This window comes from Canis lupus, chromosome 14, assembly GCF_011100685.1.
Source record: "Canis lupus familiaris isolate Mischka breed German Shepherd chromosome 14, alternate assembly UU_Cfam_GSD_1.0, whole genome shotgun sequence".
In the NCBI taxonomy this organism is placed as follows: domain Eukaryota; kingdom Metazoa; phylum Chordata; class Mammalia; order Carnivora; family Canidae; genus Canis; species Canis lupus.
In genome coordinates, this window is record NC_049235.1 from 17,782,899 (window position 1) to 17,795,529 (window position 12,631).

The 12,631-nt window shown below is 39.0% G+C and overlaps 2 protein-coding genes and 1 pseudogene across 12 annotated transcripts in view; 1 reads left to right on the plus strand and 2 right to left on the minus strand.

The window, feature by feature from the left end:
• ANKIB1 (ankyrin repeat and IBR domain containing 1) overlaps window positions 1-12,631 on the plus strand; it is a 239,213-nt gene that overhangs the window by 62,255 nt on the left and 164,327 nt on the right. For 3 of the 6 annotated variants that reach the window (XM_038556785.1, XM_038556786.1, XM_038556787.1), the window contains one exon: window positions 7,353-7,458. The gene's annotated coding sequence lies outside the window, so the exon portion shown is untranslated. Of the gene's footprint in view, window positions 1-5,876; window positions 6,397-7,352; window positions 7,459-12,631 lie in introns of those variants that run through there. The other 3 variants (XM_038556781.1, XM_038556779.1, XM_038556782.1) reach the window with 3 other exon arrangements.
• Window positions 1,911-4,110, minus strand: LOC482298 (annotated as a pseudogene).
• The window catches only part of KRIT1 (KRIT1 ankyrin repeat containing), a 35,831-nt gene continuing 29,942 nt past the window's right edge, over window positions 6,743-12,631 (minus strand). For all 6 annotated transcript variants that reach the window (XM_038556797.1, XM_038556795.1, XM_038556796.1 and 3 more), the window contains exons 16-17: window positions 7,751-7,867; window positions 6,743-7,234 (exon numbers count right to left, since the gene is read on the minus strand). In XM_038556797.1, the coding sequence (XP_038412725.1) occupies window positions 7,166-7,234; window positions 7,751-7,867 (186 nt within the window). In that variant the 3' untranslated portion in view covers window positions 6,743-7,165. The remainder of the gene's footprint in view (window positions 7,235-7,750; window positions 7,868-12,631) is intronic.

Genomic DNA, 12,631 nt, shown 5'->3' on the forward strand with positions numbered 1-12,631 from the left:
TAAGATGCTTTGGGGCTGCTCTACCATTGCCCATTTCTCAATGGAACTCAACACATTTCTCCGAATAGTCCTCCATTCCTTATCTTAGACAGTATATGATACCATTTTCCCAGTTGCCCAGGACAGAAAGAGGGGATTTAAGATTCCTATCTGTTCCTTAGTTTCCCATGTCCAAAATGTCACTGGGTTTTGTCAAAAAATTAACCCACTTCTCCTCATTGTCTTATACTGTCTTGCTCAGACCTCTTTTGAGCCCCTCAGTACACTGGTCCAGGGTGATCTGTCAACATACAAATCTGAGCTAGTCAAGTCCCAAAGGCTCCCATGGCTCCTCATTAGCAGGGAACACAATATCCTTCAAGATTTTTTTTTTTTTTTTTTAAGTCTTTCCAGCTTCTCCTTTACCTGACAAATGCTTGAATATAGAAGCCAGGCTGCCAGGGGTGCCTGGGTGGCTCAGCTGCTTAGGCGTCTGCCTTTGGCTCAGGTCATAATCCCAGGGTCCTGGGATCTAGCCCTATGTCTGGCTTCCTGCTCAACAGGGAGCCTGCTTCTCCCTCTCCTTCTGCCCCTTCCTCTGCTTGTGCTCGCGCTCTCTCCCTCTCTGTCTCTCATGTAAATAAATAAAATTAAAAAAAAAAAAAAAAAAAGCCAGGCTTCCAGATTTTAAGTTGTAACTCTACCACTTGGTTTTTGACCTTAGACAAACAACATAACCTTTCCATATACAATTGTATTCAAGGTTATACAATGTATGAAAATGAAAATATTTACAACACTGTGTTAGAAAGTTTGATTTCTAACCTTTTTAGAAGAATACAAATATCTTATGTTTTTATTACAGTCACACATCATGTTCCTGATTCATTAATACTCTGGAACCAGACTGCCTTGATATGAATCTCAGCTCCACTACTTAATAGTTATTTCTCTTTGGCAAGCTACTTAACTTTCTGTTTCTTCATCTGTAAAATGGGAATAATAGTATCTGCTTCATAGTGATTATTGTAAGGGCTAAATGAATTAATATACCTAAAACAGTGCCAAGGTCCATAGTAAGCACCATTTTAAGTATTAGCTATTGTTATTAACTAATGGGTAAATCAGTCCTAATTTCCCATCTGTTGTTGGTGCCCTTCCAATAAATCCCAAACAACCAGTGCTTCATTCTTTTTTCTTCTTCTTCTTCTTTTTTTTTTTTTTTTTTTTTTTAGGATTTATTTATTTTATTTTAGAGAGAGTGAGCTGGAAGTAGGGGGGAATTTGGAAGGGGAGAGGAATCTCAAGCCGACTACCCACTGAGCATGGAACCCAACAAAGGGCCCGATCTCACAACCCTGAGATCATGACCTAAATGAAAGCAAGTCTGTAACATAACTGACTATGCCATCCAGATGTCCCCAGTACTTCCTTCTATCATAGAAATTAGTACAATATTGAAATTACCTTTCTCACTTACATTCTAAGATGTCTAAAAGGTATTTCCTTTGCCTCAAGCACCCCTGCCTCTAAGAACACCCAAGGCTTCCTCTTCTTTTGCCTTAGGGCCTTTTCAGACGTCCTCTGCCTCTCCAAATAACTCTAGAGGCAGTCTAACCTTGTAAATACAAACTTTAAATGAGAATCATACATGGATTTTTGTTGAGAAAGTATTTTTGCGTGAATTCAAGCCACCTCAATTCCTTCATCAGTTTTCTACACAGCACAAAAAAACAATTTATATTTTTTTTTCTTTTTTTTTTGTTTATAAACATTTGGAATTTTATTTAAAAAAAAAATCACAACCATGAACATTGTTACAGTTAGAGGCCCTCTTGGTTCTCCACAATGATACTGAGCATGCTCACAAGGGGTTCCCATTGTTTAGTTAAACAACCATCTTTAAAAGAAGGAAAAAAATCTCGGCACACTACCATTTAACTTGTTTTAATGTTTCTTCACAAATGGTGAAAAATACTAAAGTACAGACAAGGAATAATCATAATGTTGTGGCCAACATTATAAATATGGAATTATAAATTTAAAACATTTTCTGGTTTAAAAAATAAATCTGGTAGTCAAGGCAGCTCTGTGGGGTCTCCGCATCTAGTAGGGCCGGTCTCTGCGCTCCTGACGGTGCTCGCCTTTATCCATTTTTCTAGGTCCTCCACGCCCGCCTCTTCTTCCTCCCATCTGTTCCATCAAAGGTCCAGGGGGCCCACCAAGACCGCCTCGTCTTCCTCCGCCAAAGCCACCTGGGGCCATGCCCCAGCCACCACGGAAGCCCCCTCTGTCTCCACCGCGGCCACCTCTGAACATCCCACCGGGACCACCGCGGTCCATGAGGCCACCCCTTCCTCCCCGCAGGCCACCAGGGCCGCCTCTGCCACGGTCACCGCCTGGGGGCGGGAAGGGAGGTGGAAGGAAGCCTTTAGGCTTCGGGGCCTTACCCTGGTTGCATTCTGTTCTCCAGGAGAAGTTCTGGTTTCCACACCCCGGACTGGGGCACTACCAGTCCCCAGCTCGTTGCTGGACGTTTCCTCCTCCAGATGGGTTCCCTTGGGAACCCCGGGGTCCTCTTGGGTGAAAGCCACCTCTGTCTCCTCCACGGCCTCTCATGCGACCCATTCCTGGCCCCCTGGACCTCCACGGAGTGGCGGTGGCATCCCTCTGCCCTCACGGGGAGGCATACCACCCCACATGCTGTTCATCGGAGGTTTCTTCCGAGCAAGAGAAACCTTAAGTTTGCTTCCTTGAAAATCTTTCCCATCAAACCACTCCACAGCAGCCTTGGCAGTTGGTGGGTCTTCATAGGATACTGTAGCATCACCTTTGGGCTTTCCTGTTTCCTTGTCCAAGTAGGTATGGATCATGGGTTGTCCGGTTCTCTTGTTCATCTTAACAACTCCCACTGCTTAAAGAAGTCAGCCAGATCATCTAGAGTCACATTGTCATTTAAGCCTTGCACATAAATTGCACTGTTGTCAGTCTTCATCTGGATCTACAGGTGGGCCTAGATCAAGATCTGGTCCTTCATCCATGGGTCCACCAGGCTTATTGAAGCCACCTCGCTCTCCAGCGCTGCCCATTCCACCGCGGCCTCCTCCCTGCCCACCTCTGCTCATGCCTCCACGATCTAATCCCCCTCTTCCCCTGCCCCAGTTATCAGGGCCACTCATGCTCCGGTTCTCTCCTGGTCCGGAAAATCCTCCAGACTCCTGCCCATAAACACCCATGCTACTGGGGTGGTCCTGTCAGAATGAACTCTGCTGCCCGTAGCTGCTGCTCTGTTGGCTATATTGACTTGGAGCCTGGCTGTAGGATCCAGTTTGGGGGGGATAACTAGTGGGCGGCTGCTGCCCATAGCTGCTTTGTTGACCATAGCTACTCTGCTGTCCATAGCTGCTCGGCTGCCCATAGGTGTTCCGCTGAGAGTAACTGCTCTGATCATAACTAGTTGGCTGCGTAGAGGAGTAGCTGGTAGGAGGATACGATGGTGGTGCCGTGACTGGCTGCATGGGGCAGCTCCCAGGTACCTGGGGATAACTGTAGTTACTCTGTCCATATCCTAGGCTGGGCTGGTTGTAACCCCCTGTGCTAGATTGAGGTTGACTAGTCTCAGCGGGTTTGTTACCATCCTGTGGTCTTGCAGGTGCGGTGGCTGCTGGCTGCTGCCCATAGGCTGGGTAAGCAGGCTGAGTGCCATATGCAGACTGAGCTGCATAGGAGGCCTGGGTGGTAGTGACTGTAGCAGTGGTGGTATCATAAGCACCAGTGCTATACCCCTGGACAGGCTGACTGTATGCCTGGGGGGCAGTTGGAGTAGTATAACCAGCGGGAGGCTGTCCATAAGTTGCATAGGCAGTCTGCCCATAGGTTGCAGTGGTCTGAGCCTGGGTATAGCTGACATCAGTGGGCTGCCCATAGGTTCCATAACTCTGCTGCCCATATGCCTGGGTGTTCTGTGCATATCCTTGAGTTGGTTGGGCGGTGTATGCACTGTAGCCCTGCTGGGCTGCAGCTTGGCTGTAGGTACTGTAATCCGTGGACGCCATTTTCTCTCCTTCCCTCTCGTTCTATTTTTTCCCATTTCACTTTACTGAAATTTTCTGAAGATTTTTATTTATTTATTCATGAGAGACAGAGAGAGAGAGAGAGAGAGGCAGAGACACAGGCAGAGGGAGAAGCAGGCTCCATGCAGGGAGCCCGATGTGGAACTTGATCCCAGGACTCCAGTATCACGCCCTGAGCCAAAGGCAGATGCTCAACTGTTGAGCCACCCAGGCGTCCCATACTGAAATTATTTTCATTGGGAATATTTTTCTGTATAAATTATAAAGCAAGAAAATGATTCATCAATCAGTTTTTTGTATATATTTAATCCTTTTTTTAAAAAGATTTTGAGAGAGAGAACATAAGCAGGAAGTGAGGGAGGGATAAGAGGGAGAGGGACTCCCCACTAAGCAGGGATGCAATGTGGGGCCCCATCCCAGGACCACAGGAACATGATCTGAGCTGAAGGCAGATGCTTAACCAACTGAGTCACCCAGGCACCCCATATTTAATTCTTCCAGTTAGTTTTTGCTATTGAGTTCCTCAAGATCAAGTGAAATTCTAAATGTTATTGATGCAATTGATCTATTACATTTGGTCAAGAACTGTGGCTAGGGCAGCCCCGGGTGGCTTAGCGGTTTAGCACTGCCTTCAGCCCAGGGTGTGATCCTGGAGACCTGGGATCGAGTCCCACGTCGGGCTCCCTGCATGGAGCCTGCTTCTCCCTCTGCCTGTCTCTCTGTCTCTAATAAATAAATAAATAATCTTAAAAAAGAACCGTGGCCAGTCTTACTGTTAAATATTCCCATCAAGTCTAACGATAGGGTGGCTAATTTTGGCAACTTTTAATCTTACAAGATGTGGTTCTTTTTTCTAATACACTTATCATGTGCAGTATTAGCTGCTCTGGTTTTATTTCTACAATGGAAATTCTTTGTTATGATTTGGATAAACAATTGCTTGAATTTGCTTTTTTAGCTAAAAAGGAGAAAGTTTTCTCAATTGTCTAGCGCCATTCTTGGGCTCAAAGCATCTCACCCCATTGTTCTTCTCCCTCAAATGTTTTTCTGTCATTCTTTCTCACCCCTAGGTTGCCAGCTCAAGCATCACTTGCTCAGGCATGCCTCTCCTCATCTCTAAAGCTGATCCAGTTTCCTACTTTATATGCTTATATAGTATACTTTTCTTTCAACACATTCATTGGACTTTATAAATATGTATTTCCATGAGTATTTATTCCTCTTATTAAACCTTGCTTCCTAAAAGCAAAGGTTTGTTTTTCTTAACCACTGGATCACTGGCACATAAATGGCACTCAAATTTATTTAATGATGCAAAGGGAAATGGCATCTTTTATCCCCAGTGTACATACACTCAATGCCTGACCAATCCTTGGCACTCATTAAAACCTGTCTGTATTTCTCCATTAGTGTTTATTTCTGGTTTGTTATGGTTTTACAGAAAATGATAATTTTTCCCCTTCAATACTGTATTTGAAAATTGACTTTCTAATGCTATATATCTGTAAGCCTTTAATGGCCAACCTACTCTAACAGACTTCCCTTCTTTACAGGACTGCCATACTGTGTAACTCCAAGAGGGTACACTGTATTCTGAGGAGCTGGGAGTTGTCTGATGTAGTATCAGTGCATCCTCACCTCCCTCTATGAAGGGAAAAGCATTTAGCTAACTGCTAAGGTTGGTTATCAGAGCAGTTCTAAACCCTAGCTGTACATCAAAATCACATGGGATACTTTAAAAACAAATCCTTGAGCCCCACCCTCCATTTACTGAGTCATAATGTAGTGAGACTTCCCATATGACTGCAGAGCCAGGGTTGGGAAACACTGGATTGCAGCACAGGATGAGTGTGGGAAAAGTGGTTACACATTAATCTAGATAGGAAAGTTAGTGACCATGTAATTAGGGGCCCTGTATTCAGTACTAAAGAACTGGAATTTTACATGTAGTAAAGAACCATGAAAGGTTTTCCAAAGGTAATGAAATGATTAGTCTATAAAAAAGGTGAACTTGGCACTAGTGTGGCAGATGTGCGGGCAGAGTGTAAAGCCTCAGCCACAGGAAGCCAGGGAGGAAGTTAAACAAACTGGAACAAGTGGTTAGGACTTAAACTAGGGTGGATGCAGTGCAACTAGGGAGGAAGGGAATGGGAAAGGACCCACAAGACATTTGACAAGACCAAATATATGAAATGTCTAGGATGATAAAGGAGAGAGAAGTTGAAAACCACTCCAAGATTTCCAGGCTAAGCAACTGGATACAATTTGAGGATGCCACTAACCAAACAGAGAATACAAGTGGAAGGACATAATTGAGCAAGCAGAGGAAACATTCTATTTCCAGGTATGATGAAATAGAAGTTCCTTTGGTATGCCATTCAGGTAGAGCTAGAATAGCAGGAAATTGGAAATTAAGATCTACAATTCAGAAGAGAGTTTGAGGCTGAAATTTTAGATCTGGGAGTCAACAAGGTAATTCAGTTGAGGCCATTGGAATGTATGAAACTGAACAGGGCATTGTCTATGCAGAATCAAAAGTGCTTAGCACAGAATTAGAGATACAGCAGGCTTTCTCATTCAGTTTACTTAAGCATCATTAGAAATAAGCATAAATTAGTGTGAAGTATAAATTATATATAAAAATTATCTGCAATCTTTAGGACAACAGAAAAATGTCTGAAATAGTGTCATGGGTTTAAGTAGAAAATATATTTTTTTTATTCAAATATGTTGACTTCCAGTATATTTTGAAATGACACACAAAGTTATACCAAAGCTATATTTTAATTTCATTACATTCCACTCCAAATTCTTTACCATTTACCAAAAATAACTTTTTATAAAGCTTACTGTTTTGTCCATTAATATACAGATGATCAAACTACACTTTTTTGCGTGTTTCTCTCAAAAATTAGAATAGCTTATGAGGATATTATATAAAACTAACTGGTATATTACACACCAAACAGAAGTACAGATTCTGTACAATGTAGCAGTATACATATATATTACAAGAGACTAAATGCCTTCTTAAAAGTAATAGTTTAAGAAATCTTTCATGGAAAAAATCTGCATTACAAAATGTGGTGGCTTAAATATCAGCTGCTTTCCTCTCATGAATTTCTTTCGGTGGGCATTAACTGTCCATTTAGCTTCATTAATAGTTTTACCACAAGGCCAGCCTACAAAGTAAAATATATGCCAACAGTAAATATGAGTCATGTAAGAATGTGTAAATTACATACATGGCAGTGGCAGTTCCCTATCTATCTGAAAAGGAACTTTCTTATTTCTTAACAGGAGGCAGCATGTCAAGAACAGAGGGAGTACATAGCCTTTGAAGGGATTTAAGAAGCAACCTACCAGATACAGCTAGTGGCTCAGATACGATACTGGTCAAGAAGAGGTAAGGACTACCTAATACCTTGATAAAAGAGATAGGGAATATTGACCAGAATCAAAGGAAATAGCAGAAAAAAGAGTTTCATTGTTATAAACTAAAATAAATTATTCAGATTAAGTTTCTGCCTTATTTGCTTAGGAAAGGCCTGCCTTTTTCCCCTTGGTCTTATATATCTTAATTTTATATGATATCAAAGGTTTTCCTTGAAGCAAAATAGACTGTCACTTTTTAAAAAAAGAAATCTTTACTAACACCATAGTTCATTAGAAGTCCAAAGTAATTGATAAGTACTTACCTGTTTTGTGTGTACTATAAAGCTCATTTTATTTTCCATACTATGGATCTGAAAACATGTATCAGCATCCCCCAATTGCCACATAAAACAGCCATACTTAAGACTGATGAGTAAAGCCTGCAACATAATTAGAAATTGTTTTATTGAAATATACATAAAAAACAGCTATCTGCTCTTACTATCCACAATGACCAAGTCATGTTTAAACATATTGGTTTCTAATGTTAGGATAAAATCTATTTAAAGTGCCACACTAACCTCATACAGCCTAAGTAGAGAGCCAAATAGATGGTAGACTCTCAGAAGACTGCCTTGAGCAATGATAAATTGTTTGTATCAGGCTGAGAAAACATTTTAATGATGCCTGTTCTGCGGTATGTACACACACACACACATACACACACACACACACACACACACACACACTGTCTCCCTCCTTCTCTCTCTCTGGAATATTATTCAGCCATGAGAAAGAAATACTGCCATTCTGAAACATGGATAGACCACAAGAGCATTATGCTAAGTAAGTCAGAAAAGACTAATGTTACAAGATATCACTTACATGTGGAGTCTAAAGAAGCTGAACTCACAGAAACAAACAGAATGGTGGCTACCAAGGGTTGGGAGATGGGTGAAATGAGGAGATGCTGGCCATAGAGTACAAATTTGCAGGTGTAAGATGAGTAAGTTCTGGGGATGTAATGTATAGCATGGTGACTACAGTTAACAAATACTATAATATATACTTCAAGTTACTGAGAGAGTATATCTTAAATGTTCTCATCACAAAAAGAAATGGTAATTATGTAAAATGATGGAGGTGTTAGCTAATGCTACAGTAGTAATCATTTTTCAATATATTAGGATATCAAATCAACCTATTGTATACCTTACATATATACAATGTTATATGTCAATTATGTTTCAATAAGGGTGAGAAAAAAAGATGCAGGGACTTTCAAGAAAATTAAATGTACAGGTTTTTACGTTTTGCAAGTTAAAAACATTCCCTTTTACTTTATTCAGTACGCTTTGAATATTCACATAATACTTTCAGATCTGAAATTTATGTAGTGAGGTAACATGTTGACTTAGGCAATTCCCTCTCAATGAAAATAAGTACAGTGATATATCTATTGTAAAAATAAGCATAATTTAAAAAATTAACATACCTTTCATATATTCAACAAATTATTTAAAACAAATATTAGAATAATCTATTCCTAATCTATTCCTTCTCTTTCCCAATGAAAAGCTGTATTTAAATAGGCATTCATATCTTTTTATTTTAAAATAAGTCTCTCCTAGCAGTAATTAGCATTTTCTTGTCCTAAAAATACATTCCTTATATATTCATGTACAAAAGTATTTGTGTGTCCTTTAAAATACATATTTAAAAACCTTTGCTTTCTATGACTAGCTGTTCTTAACACACTGGTTTTAATTGAAGTTATTTGAAAAAGTTATGATTTAGGGCATTTTTAAAGTGAGGTTCTTAAATGAAACAGTACATTTAATTTACATGAGTGTATATTATGTATAATGGGAAACTACTAATAACATCTTCTTTAAAACTAGCCATCTATATTTATATTATAAAATATAACTTTATAGATAGGAAATATTAAAATAGCTATTTACCAAAGTACCCAATAAAACACTGAGTCAAGATATAATACCTTAAACTATCTTTTGGATCAGCTGAAATCTGTTAATCAAGAGGCAGAAAATATTCCATTAATATAGCCTCAAAACAGTTTAATATACAGAAAAAAAATACACCCATGGAACAACAAGTCCTCAATTATATGAAGGCCAAATTACCGACAGGAATACTACAGTCATAAATTTAATATAAAGTTTTGTTTTTAAAGAACAGTATGCATGAAGGAAGGAATTTTTTTTTTTTTTTGAAGGAAGGAATTTTTGAGAAACTCATAATAATGAAAACAGCTCAATGAACCTGAAGTCAAGGAGTCCATATGGTAGTTTTGAGAGATTAATCTACTCCAGAAAGAAAAAGTCTGTTTGTTTGTCTCTCTCTCTATCGGTTAAGATTTTTAATTTATTTATTTGACAGAGAGAATGCACAAGGAGGCAGAATGGCAGGCAGAGGGAGAGAGAGAAAAGCAGGCTCCCCACTGAGCAGAGTCTGCCAGGGGGCTTGATCCCAGAACTCTGGGATCATGGCCTTGAGCTAAAGGCAGACACTTAACCAATTGAGCCACCCAGGTACCCCAAGTCATTTTCTTTGGAAGGCAAAATCTACAAAGGGTCAGGTTGTTTAGTGAGGGAAATAAAAAAGCACAAGAGAAATAGCAGGAATAGTTGAGAGCAGTAAAGGGAAAACAAGAGGGGTGCCTGGCTGCTCAGTCAGTGGAGCTGCGACTCTTGATCTCTAGGTTGTGAGTTCAAGACCCACGTTAGGTACAGAGATCACTTAAAAATAAAATCTATCCCTCAACAGAAAAAAAGGGTTGGTGGGGGAGTGAACCACAGAAGTAAAAAGTAACACACAGTCAGTCAGCAGACAGGAGAAATCATGATATTGACAAGTGATCATGAAGAATGACATTATGTGGATATTTAAATAACCAGTTTTATTTCAGAAGGGCATGATGGCCAAAATTGATGCTAGCAAAGAGTAATCTACTGCCTGGGTGTGGCAGGAGAGCTATTATGGTTAAAAATATGTCAACGAGTATAGTGATGAAACAGCAATGCAGTCACTATAGTAAAACACTGATCCACAACATAGTATATTATATATTCAATAGCATCTACATTTTATGTAAGTAGGAAGGAAAAATCTCTGATGAGCATATGAAATTGACTGAGCTATACTTTCTAATGGGAAACTCTCATTATTTCAAAGAGAAACAAGATAGAGAAGGTAGAAGTAATTGATATAAAAAAATGTGGCTATATTCTATCTCTGGCTTTTCACAAGAATTAATCTCTGAAGCTCTTATATCCCAAATAAGTTTTAAAGGTAAATTAAAAAAAAAAAAAAAAAGAAGAAAAAAAATAAAGGTAAATGAAAGTATTTTTGCAAATGAAGATGTTTATCCTCTTAAAGTAAGCTTGTTAACTTCACCCCAGCATACCTTGATGACTGTAAGACAGCTGAGGACAAGCTGACTATTCCGACCTTTGATCATTAGAATATATAACCAACTTAGAGCTTTCATAGGAGCTGTAAATTTATAGTGGTTTACAGAGCACAAGGTAGTGGTTAAAGGACAGGAAACATTGTTACTTTTTTGCTTAATCACCTTCTTACACCCAAGGACAGTATTTTAAATTATATTTCTGGAAATCAAACATCTTATCCTAAAAAACCAAACTGTTAACTAATAACAGTGTTATCATCCTCTGCCGCTTACTGTTATCTCACTAACTCCTGGACCAGAATATTATTCATGATGTGAAATGTTATGATGCTGACCCATCATTTGGGAACTAAATAAAACATTTTATTGTTGCCTAAACATGGAATGCTACCAAAAGCCAAACATACACTGTAGCTTAGAGAGAAGAGACGTGGTATCAACACCCATGGCATCACCACTTAGTTCAATAAAGGATTTGTAAATGTATCAAATGCTCTGAAATAGCAGAGGAAAACTTTCTTGAAATGGTTCTGGGAATTTCTCCTTCAATTTCCTTTAACAAGCTTAGTACAAAGGAAATTAAAAAATGGTTAAAAACTAATAAGCAGCCTATTTTTTGTGAGTAAAGTGGCTTAAACAGAAAATAATAAGCAAATGACCAAAAAGCAAGCTGACATCAGAGACTTCAAAACACTCAAGTTCCAGATAAATTCTGAATTCAGTCCCTATTCAGCCCTATGTCCCTACATATTCCCTGTATCCATTTGCAGGTGTATCTAACAGCATGGTAAAATGGCTGTTGCCCATAAGGATGATCTAAAGTTATCACAAAATAACTACTTTCAGAAGTCATGTGATTATATAATAAAAGCTTATGAAAATGATGAAAATAAAAATTAGGTTTATGATAAAATTTCCTAATCTAAATGGGTTTTGGGGCAGCCCTGGTGGCTCAGTGGTTTAGTGCCGCCTTCAGCTGGGGCCATGATCCTGGAGGCCTGAGATCGAGTCCCACGTCGGGCTCCCTGCATGGGGCCTGCTTCTCCTTCTGCCTGTGTCTCTGCCTCTCTCTCTGTCACTGTGTCTCTCATGAATAAATAAATTTAAAAAAATAAAAATAAAAATAAACAAAATACGTTTTCTAACATATAAGCTTAGTTATTACTTCAACTGATTTAAAAAATGATCTATTTGTAGACAGATCTGAATGAACAAAATTAATTTTTTAGCTTCCTATTATACTAGAAAGGTGTTCATCCTGATAAATGTGTCAAATATGCTAAAAATAATTAATAATCCCACATTTTATAATGACTTAGATTAGAAAAAGGAGTATGATATAGCAATACACCTCTGATGGCAAAGCTCTGAAGTGATCTAATATTCATAGTCCCTTCCACACTTCATCTTGCCTATTCCCCAAAAAGCTCTTGTAACTAATTTTGCTTTTCAAAGTGAATCCCTTGTGTCAGATATATTTTTCTTTTTTAATCTGTATTTTTTCATTTAAACTTAATTGATTTTTTTGAATAGGTAATATAATCACAGTTAAAAAAATTTCTTAAGTTGCAAAATGGTACATAGTAAAAAACATCCCTCCTACTCTTGTTCCTAGTTACCTGGCTGCCTTCTCTAAAGGCTTTATGAGACGTTTTATTCACATACAAGCAATATGTATTTATGTTAATATAGTCTTCACTTCCCCCCATTTGTACCCATATAGTAGCCTATTACACATGGTTCACTGTTGTGCTTTTAAATATACCTT